General features: G+C 30.4%; 1 protein-coding gene across 1 annotated transcript in view; it reads left to right on the top strand.

Moving 5' to 3' along the window:
- The first annotated feature begins 3,517 nt into the window (after positions 1 to 3,517).
- LOC145258193 (uncharacterized) overlaps positions 3,518 to 10,231 on the top strand; it is a 209,653-nt gene continuing 202,939 nt past the window's right edge. Inside the window, exon 1 of the mRNA XM_080116085.1 lies at positions 3,518 to 3,720. Within this exon, the coding sequence (XP_079972211.1) occupies positions 3,663 to 3,720 (58 nt within the window). The 5' untranslated portion in view covers positions 3,518 to 3,662. The remainder of the gene's footprint in view (positions 3,721 to 10,231) is intronic.

Genomic DNA, 10,231 nt, shown 5'->3' with positions numbered 1-10,231 from the left:
TGCAATGTTGCATCCCTTTGCCTGTTCTACAAGTATTTTAATGGTAAATGTTCCAACAAACTATAAGCCCTTGTACCCCATCGACATAAATACCCCCGACAAACCAGACATGCAGCAAAATCCCACCCCTACTCAGTAGAGATCTCTAGATGTAAGAAAGCCTTCTACTTCAATATTTTCTTTCCCAGAACTGCTAGACTTTGGAATTCTCTTCCGGGTTCCTGCTTCCCCAACTATACAGACATGCAGAAGTATATATGTATGCTTAGCTTTCCTTGTATGAAGTTTTCTGTGATGATTTTATGCAATAATTATTTTTGTTAATAAGAAATAATCTCCAGAGTTATTATTGATTGCACATTGGTTTGAGAGTAACCCAATTGATTTCAGATCTATCCTGAAGCCGACGCCAGGTTGCGGCTGAGGAAAGCAGCATGCCAGCCATTCACCGGAGCACCTGGCAAGAGCCCAGAGCAATGCATTCTCTTCAATGCCAGCCAGCCGAAATCCCCTGTTTCTCAGAGCACAATGTTTTTTTTTATTAAATCAGCTACATGTAATGTGTTAACAGACATCTTACTGCTCAACTCCCTACATAGTATCCCCACAATTTATGTTCCTGATAGTAGTCCCCTCAAAGTGGCACTGTGCTTGGGGTATAAATGTAATTCTTTTTTTAAAGTAACAATTTTTCAAAAACTGTACCTAATTCAACAAAAAGAAGGCCAGAAATAGATTTTCCATGCCGTTGTTCATAGAAAAAATGGCTGTAGATGTCCTGTACCTTTTTTGGGTGTGGCACCGTGTTATTTGTATTATTTGCATTCTTCAGACTGCTTTCAACTATTGTCTTGGATATGTGTACATTCGCTTCCCCCTCATATCTGCTATAGAACATGATGTAATCAGCAATTACATCCATCTTAGACACAATTTTATCAAAAATGTCGTTTCTGAATATCAGGGATAATAAAGGTCCAAGGATCAACCCCTGAGATGCACTCACTCTAATATCTCGTTGCTTAGACATATGGTCATCAAGTACAATCTGGAATTTTCTCTTGTCTAAGAAGGATCTGATTACAATAGGTATTCGTCTAGTAATACCATATGATTTTATTTTCATGAAAAGACCTTCATGCCAGATTTTGTCAAAGGCTTGTGATATAACAAGGGCTACAGTTCTAGCTTCACCTGCCTTATCAACTGCATGATATATGTGTTCAGAAATTACTGCTAGGATATCCGCCATAGAACAAGCTTGCTTAAATCCAAACTGATGTAAAAAAAAAAAAATTGATATAAAAAATTTGATGTAAAAAATTGGTTTAAAATGATTGATATAAAAAAAGTGATGTAAAAAAATTGATGTAGAAAATTCTGTAAAAAGTGATGTAAAAAGATTGATGCGAACATATTGATATATAAAATTGATGTAAAAAAAACTGATGTAAAAGAAATTATATAAAATCATTGATATAAAAAGATTGCTGTAAAAAAGTGATATAAAAATTGATGTAAAAAAATTGCTTTAAAAAAAATGCTGTAAAAAAATTGATGTGAAAAAATTGATGTAAAAAAAATTGATGTAAAAAGGATATAAAAAATTGATGTAAAAAAAATTATATAAAATCATTGATATAAAAAGATTGCTGTAAAAAAGTGATATAAAAATTGATGTAAAAAAATTGCTTTAAAAAATGCTGTAAAAAAATTGATGTAAAAAAAATTGATGTAAAAAAATTGATGTAAAAATGATGTAAAAAATTGATGTAAAAAAATTATATAAAATCATTGATATAAAAAGATTACTGTAAAAAAAGATATAAAAATTGATGTGAAAAAATTGCTTTAAAAAAATTGATGCAAAAATATTGCTGTGAAAAAATTGATATGAAATTGATGTAAAAATTGATATGAAATTGATGTAAAAAATTTGATGCGAAAAAATTGATGTAAAAACTAATGTAAAAATGATGTAAACAGATTGATATATAAAATTTGATGTAAAAAAAATTAATATAAAAAAGTGATATAAAAATTTGATCTAAAAAAAGTTGATATAAAAACCTGATGTAAAAAATATTGATGTAAAATAAAAAAAATGAAAAAAATTGATATAAAAAAAAAGCCACTCGATGATAAGGACTAACAAGATGGATCGCTTGTCAGTTGAATGGTGGGGAATATTACTGGAGGATTGAAAATGATGAATGAAATAAAAAAAATCGGGATGGCTTATTACAAACATGTATTGGCATTGGGTTTTGTAACATTGTGCATCTGAGCACGTGGGAAAGTGTCAGCAGCAGTGAAGGATCGGTGGCTGCAAAGAGATTAGCAGAAAATGTGCATATGCACATTGGGAAGTGTATACGAGAAGAAAAAGGAAAAAAGGAGAAAGGACAGCATGTGCTCGACACAGAACCAAAATGGACGTCGAAGAGAATGGATGTGTGAAGTTAAAGATAAGAATGGCTCGAATGTCACCGGCATGCGGTCAGAGGAAGGAGAAACACACCAAGTAAAATAGACGTGTAGCAGCGCGAGACATTTTTAAGTGGTGCCGAAAGCAACGGTATTAAAAAATTTTGTTAAAAAAAAAAAAAAGAAAAATGCCGAAACCAAATTTATTTATTTCCTTTGTTTGTTTGTAACAGCAACGTTACAATTTGATGACAGCCATGATATTCTACTTTTTTTTAGGTGATAACGTGCGAACACATTGAAAAACTTGGCGGAAAACAAGAAAAAAATCAGTTAAGTTAGAATTTAGAGCGGGGAATCAGTTTCGTATATAAATTAAACATAAAATAATCTACCGTTTCCAGGCCATTCTAACATTTTTAAGGCAAAATATTTTACCACTAACTCTAAGTCCGGTGACAAGTTTGTAAGACCACACGTAATCGCCTAAAAAATGGAATCTCTCATCTAACCCCTTAAAAAATGCGTACAGAATTTATCTCTCATAGCAAAATGAAAAAATTTGGTTAACTCCCTAAAACGTTACAATTAACCCCAAATAGGGGATCTTTTTACTTTAAATTACATGCGAAACTGGTCCCCTTCTTAAAATTCTGAATAATTTTTATTTTATTTTTTTTTTTCCGATAAGTTTTTACGGTGTTCACAGGTAATCGTCTAAAAAAATAGAATCTCAATTTTTTTTTGGGGGGGGTGATATACAATAATTCCTTTATTTCAGTAAATAATCCATTAATAGTAAATAATAAGTGTAAGGCGAGATACACAGGCGCAGCAAAAGTGATCTCGCAATCTTATTCGTATGTGTACGCAAACCAGACAAAAATAAGCGACATTTTTTAATAAGTGTCCCTATTCTACAATTGAACAAACATATAAACACTAAAGGGTATTTATTATTTTTTTATTTTTTCGTTAACTCTATTCGTTGTAAATACTTAGACACGCCGTCGCCTCCTCCGCCTTTAGAGGAAGATATGTTATATATGAGGAGAAGGAGGAGGAGAACAAGGCAAAGAGAGAGGGGGATGAGAGTAACAATTAAATAGAAAGAGGAGGAGGACGAGAAGAGAGGGAGGAGAGTTAGTCGCCATTTTTTCTCCGCTAGTGAAGAACAACTCTGTGTGCGTGTCTTTTTCTTATTCTGGCCGCTTTTATGTCTGGATATTTGGAAAATGCCGACTGCACTTAAATGGATTTTTACAATTCTGATCACTGTAGGATTTCATTTAGGTAAGTTAAAAGCAAGAAGAAGAAAAAAAAGGCTGGTTCTATTTTTTTAAAATTTTATTTGTACACCTACCCAGACGGGCCAAAAGAGAGTGAGAGATAAATAGGAGAGGGTGTGGAAGAAGAGAGAGAGAAAGAAAAAAAAAATAATACCCGGACATAAATAAACTAAGTCAGGGATCACTTTTAATAATAAAATGAACTACAAATAGATCCCTTACTTCCTAGGGTGTATTTCCAAAATGAATAGTAGTAATGTTCACTTGTGCCTCTAAATCGAAAAAAAGGGAAGGAAGCCGTATTTATTTATGGAAGGCGCCACTATTCTATCATTGCACGTAAATATAAAAACCGGTAGTTGAACTAAAAGTCAGGGATCACTTGTAGTAATAAAATGTCTTAGAAATCGAACTTTTGATACATATCGCTCCATTTTGTATTTTATCTAACCCTTAAAGAATCGGTACTTATTGCAGAATACGGACTGTCATTTTTTTTTTTTTTTTTTTTTTTTTTATAGATAGAATTTTCAAATTAAATTCAATTTTACTGTATTTTTGTTTATTAAATTGTCAGGTGAAAGTACAGAATATTTTTTATTTTTAAGACTCCCTCCCTATGTTAAGAATGTGTTTCTAAATATTATTTCAGCAAGGTCCGTATTTTACATAGGTACTTAAAAAAAAAAAAAAAAAAAATCCAAAATTCATTTTTCATTACACAGAAATTTGGTTTCGAACCAGAAATTTTTAATCCGTCAGATTAAAGGTTACAAAATTGCTTTAATTTATTTCCTAGCCACGAAGGAATCTCCATTTAAAGCAAATTTAGCAACAAGAAAAATGTCATATGTAAAATAAAAACAAAACACGTCCGGCGTGATTGTTTACGCTTGTAGATTTCTGAAAGTTGTTAATTCGAAAGGAATTAATGTTTAAGTAAAACAGCAAAAAGTCTAGTATTACGGTTCATTTGTTCTTCTGGAACCAAAATAAAATAAAAAAAGGTATATAGATTACCACAATTCCATCATTCAACGTAAAGATAAAACCTGTAGTTGAACTAAAAGTCAGGGATCACTTGTAGTAATAAAATGCATTACAAATTGATCCCTTTCTTCCCCCTTCCTTTTTTTTTTTTTTTTGTTTCTCCTTAAAATGTTTCATAGGAATAAAGTTAATCGATATAGTTTAGAATTTTTTTTTATAAACGTGAGCTTAATTAATAAAATTTTCCTTCAATTCAGATTTTGTTATACGAACTTTTTATAAAATGGACTCAGTTTTTTTATTTTTTATTTTGTAGCATTTCTAAGGAATGGATCATTTATAAAGTCAATTATAAACTGGTCATACATTTTATGACCACATCTCGTCACCAATGAATGTTAGATTTTTAACATTTGGCCTCTAGTAATAATGAATGCCCTCTGTAGGTACGTGAAAGAAAAATTCAAAGTTAACATATCTTAAAATGGAACAGCTCAGCAGAGAGAGTATGCAGAGACCATTCTAATGATACTTGAACCACCTCCGTAGGACAAATAATAAGAAAGTTACAACAATTCTAAAGCTGAAATTTGAGGCTAATTTTTGACAATAGAATCAATGGATTTCCTTAACAAAGTTGTGACCGCTATCAAGATTTTTCACAGTTATTTTGTCATAACTTTCTTATTTCTTGTCCGATTTCAAAAAGACAAATATCACTGGAGAGCTTATTGAATGGAGAACAAGAAAAATATATTTTGAAAGTTTATTAATGAATTATTTACAAGATTAAGAGGTGAAGGGGGATGCTGGGGCGGAAGATGTAGTCAATTACTTAAGGCAATATTATCCCCGCATATGAAGTCTGCTGCTAATGCTGATTTTTTATGTCAAAATAAACTGCAGAAACACCAATAAATATTTTTTTTTTTTTTTTTTTTTTTTTACATTTCTCATGAACTTTTAGCATATAAATTAAAATTTCGGGTTTGTATTACTACTGTACACATAGATTCGAAAAAGTTGTCAAAAAAACAAATATATAACAAATAAATGTTATCAAAGGCAAGATAAGTTACTTTTCTACCTAACTGGATATATTTTTCGTGTTTTTATTCAGCTCGAATACAGTGTTTATCGATGTACTGGAAAATTCAAAATGGCGCCCGACACTCTCTTTAACACGGTAAGTTCAAGAAAAGATGTTATAAATAATAAACTAGACAAAATACTGTTAGAAATTTGCTCATTATATGTTACCGTGACATAAGTTGGCATATATTCGGTGTTTTTTTAATAGTATTTTGTCTAGTTTATTATTTATAACACCTTTTCCCAAACTTACCGTGTTTAAGAGAGAGTGGCCGCCATTTTGAATTTTCCAATACAACGGTAAGCACTGCATGTTTTTCGAGCTGAATAAACATGTTACATTGAATAAAAACAAAAAATGTATCCAGTTTGGTAGAAAAGTAACTTATCTTGCCTTTGATAATATTTATTTGTTATATATTTGTTTTTTGATAACTTTTTCGAATGTGTACAGACAGCAATACAAACCCAAAATTTCTTTTAAATTATTAAAACTTTTAGAATTTAAAGTTTGCAAAATGTGCATAATAAAAAATATATTCATGAAAGTTTTATTTTTAAATTTTAAAAATAACTCTTGTATTTTTTTTAATTGTAAATTTGTTTATTAGTTTATTATAGAAAAAAAAGCAAAGTAACAAAATGGAAGAAAAAAAAAAGCAGCTCGATAAAATGATAAAATATTTTGCCGGGGAGAAATGTTTTGGTTTAAAGAAAGTAAAATAATTTAAATCCTAAAAGTTCATTATGCTGAAATAAATTTTAATAATTTAAAAGAATTTTTTTAGCCAGCCATAGTTTAGCGTCATTGCCGTTGTTGGAAAATATTTGTAAACAAAGTGCGTAGGTTAACGATATGGCGTTAGTGAAATTTTGAAAATTTTCGTAACGGCTTCACATTTTAGGTAAACTCAAAACCAATGAAGGTAAAGTCATATAGGCTTCATATTTCGCACAAATAATGTTTAATATTTATATTAACGAATATATATAGTTTCAAAACTATTACAACTTACCTTCAGGTCTAATAATGATGATTTAAATGACACAAAACTTCACTTCAAAAATTTTTACACTTCTACTGAACGTATGAAAATAATTCAAATACCAGCATGTAGCGAAACATGTGTGCTACCTCATCAGTATCCCTGCGGTGTAGTTAACCCCCCGGATATAGGTGGTAGGGGCCAATTTATGACACATACCTCAGTGCACAGAATTACGGCTTACTCAAGTTATCAATGCCACTTAACCCTCGCAAAAGCCTTGGCATTTTCACATACCTACCCTCTGTAAAAATGTCTATAGTGAAGCAAAAGTTGCGCGATCCTTAACAGCACGTCCTCTTTTGAGTCCAAGGACGACTGAAAAGAATTCAGGATAAGTAGAGAAAGATGGGTGGGGGGTACAGTCGTCTTTTTTCTTTTTTTTTTTTCTTACAAGGGGCTAGCCAAAAAAGATCTTTAACTCGAGTTTATAGTACAAGGTTATGGACTTGAGTTATCGTTCTTCCTTAACTAACCTCTTTAATGGCGACTTTTATTTTTTATTTTTTTTTTTTGTCTGGCTTAGTTTTCATTTCGATGTTTCATGCGCACGCACGACTATTTGCACAACTAAAGCTGGAGAGGGTTGATAATAACTTGCACTCTGTGTTCATGTTCTAAAAAATAAAAATGAGATTCTACTTAGACGATTACATATAAATAAACAGCCTGGATAGGGAGGCGCCGCTAAAAGTTAAAAAAGAAAAATAACAATTTTAGATATTAAAATGTGGGGATGTTTAACGTGAAATGATTGATCACCTACTTCCGGGCCACTATATGCGGTAACGATCACTCACTGGACCACTCTGGACCAGATCACGTGTTTAGCAACATGTCCTTAAAAACTCTATCGGAAGCGAATGATCATTTTACTTTAAATTTATGTCTCTGAATTCGAAAATATTGGTTTCTTAATTTTTCTGGTACTTGTACATTATGAAAATATCGAAAAGATTATATTGTACGTATCCGTTTTGAACTGAAGATCTCCGAAAAAAATTTCACTTAATTTGATCGAGTAGTTTTTTTTTTTTTTTTTTCTTTACAGCGGGGAAAACACGTTTTTATGACAGCACGTTGAAGGCAGACATCTTGGATTTTTTAAATTTGTTTGGATTTTAGAAACGTCATGGGGGAGATAACTCTAGTTAAAGCGCCGACACCCCCTCCCCATCTTTAATACTAGCTTTTCTTCCTGAAAATCGAACCTTCTGCTCAGTAGCATAACAAATTGTTTTTTCGCTGTAAAACAAAAACTACTTGATGAAATTGAAATTTTTTTTTTTCGGAGAACTTCATTCCATAACGGATACGTACAATTTAAACTTTTTTCGATATTTTCATTTTTTTTAATGTCTTGGTTAAACTGTACAAGTACCATTTTTCTTAACCATCTAATTATTGTATAAGTACTAAGTTATATCGACTTTTTATCGTACATATTAAAAGTTGGCAGGAACAAGTGTAGTTGTCATTTTCATAAACCAGTAAATAAGATCAGCTCAGGAATGGCGAAAACTCAAGTTTATCATTTTTCTAGTTAAAGGGTATTTCACTAGACAATTGGGTGCACGTCCAGAATTCAACCTAACAAGACGCAGAAAAATCTTTATGATGTACGTATCCGTCACGCAACGAACATATCATATTCCAAAAATCACAAATTGAACTAGTAATTTTTTTTTTTTTTTTTTTTTATAGGGAGAAAATCATTTGTCTACGATTTTTAATGATTAATAGCAAATTATAATCCTCACAAGGCCGGTTTTGATCTATTTCTGGAGAGGTGGTTAAGAAGTAAATCAATGATGAATTTTAAATATGGCTGAGCGAAAAAGTTTTCGGTTTAAAAAAAAAATTCAGAAACGTCAGTTTTCGGTTGCTCATAAAATTTGATTTAAGAAAAAAAAAAAAAAAAAAAAACTACTTGGTCAATTTACGTGATTTTTGGAATGTAGTATTTTCATTCTGTGATTGATGTTCATTTTTTTTCTGTATTTTTGTTTTATAAATAGGTTGGATTCTGGACTTGCACCAAATATTGACTATGCAGTATTTGTGTTCTTGAACCAATGAAGAATGAATGTATATGAAACTGAAATTCTGAAAGACTAAAATGCATACTATAAAATTAAGGTCTATAGTATCATAAACATTGATATGAATTTGTCACAAATTAGCATCAATGTTTATAAGACAAATCCAATAAGATTTTAAAAAAAAAGCTCAATATACGTGATAGAGCAGTAGCATAAAGAAAAAATTGGGAGTTAAATTCAGTAATTATATTTTTTTTAAATTAAGACAAATACAAAATTTTAATGCTTTGTATTCCATCATTGAATAATAAATTTGTAACTTTTTAATTTACCGAAATTAACTCCAATTGGCATAAGTTCATTTTAACTAACCGGAATTTTTTTTTTTTTTTTTTTTTTTCTGAAAATTATGATAGAAAAAAAAAGACCATCCAAAATTTAATGATTTGTAGATTTTCAAGATTTGTTTTAAAGAATTGGCACTTCTGCATGACAGTGACATATTAGGAACAGAGACGAGTTATCGACCCCTGTTATTCAAAAGAGATCTTTCTAGCGGCCATTATTTGAACCTCAAATATAAACAAATGTTTACGATAACGCAAAAATATATAACTATATAACACAAAAATATGAAAATCGAAAAATCTATTAAATAAATGTATCAAAATATAATTTTAATTTATGGTAATCGTGAAGAAAGAGCCTGTTTCCTCCGTTTGACTATAGGTGGCGTTACTGTCTGTCCACCCAGTTACGGAAGCACAAAATGTATATAATAGCACCCTTGAAATAAATGATTTTGTTATATTTTCATTTTAAACATGTTTGTTTTTTTTGTTTTTATTTTTTTTGCAGGCATAAACTAAATATTTTTGAAAAGTTTGCTTATGCACTTATTGTACCGCGCTATATTTTTTTATTTTTTTATTGTAGTTTCAAATAAGATTCAGGTTTTACAATATCCCTTTTCAAATATATATATAAATACTCGCGGAAAAGGTAAAATAAGTGCAGAAAAAAGGGTGGGTCCGTAAAAAAAAAAAAAGATAAAACTTATAAGAGCGTAAAAAAAAGTACTCGCGGAAAAACTTGTACCCATAAATGTTTAAAAGAAAAATATAGCAAAAACATTTAGTTTATGCTTGCAAAAAAAACCCAAAAAAACCGTAAATGTTAGAAAATAAACCAGCAACAAAACGTAAATGTTTGGAAAAATAAAACTTAAATATGTTTGCAAAAACTTAAAAAAAAACAAAAAAAAAAAAACTTAAATATGTTTGCAAAAAAACAAAAAAAAGTTTAAAATTAAAATATAACAAACATTTATTTTTATTTCAAGGGT

Source organism: Euprymna scolopes, chromosome 33, assembly GCF_053919585.1.
Source record: "Euprymna scolopes isolate OS-2025 chromosome 33, ASM5391958v1, whole genome shotgun sequence".
NCBI lineage: Eukaryota > Metazoa > Mollusca > Cephalopoda > Sepiida > Sepiolidae > Euprymna > Euprymna scolopes.
The sequence above is the reverse complement of the archived record's forward strand: the minus strand, read 5'-3'. Positions and strand labels throughout refer to the sequence as shown.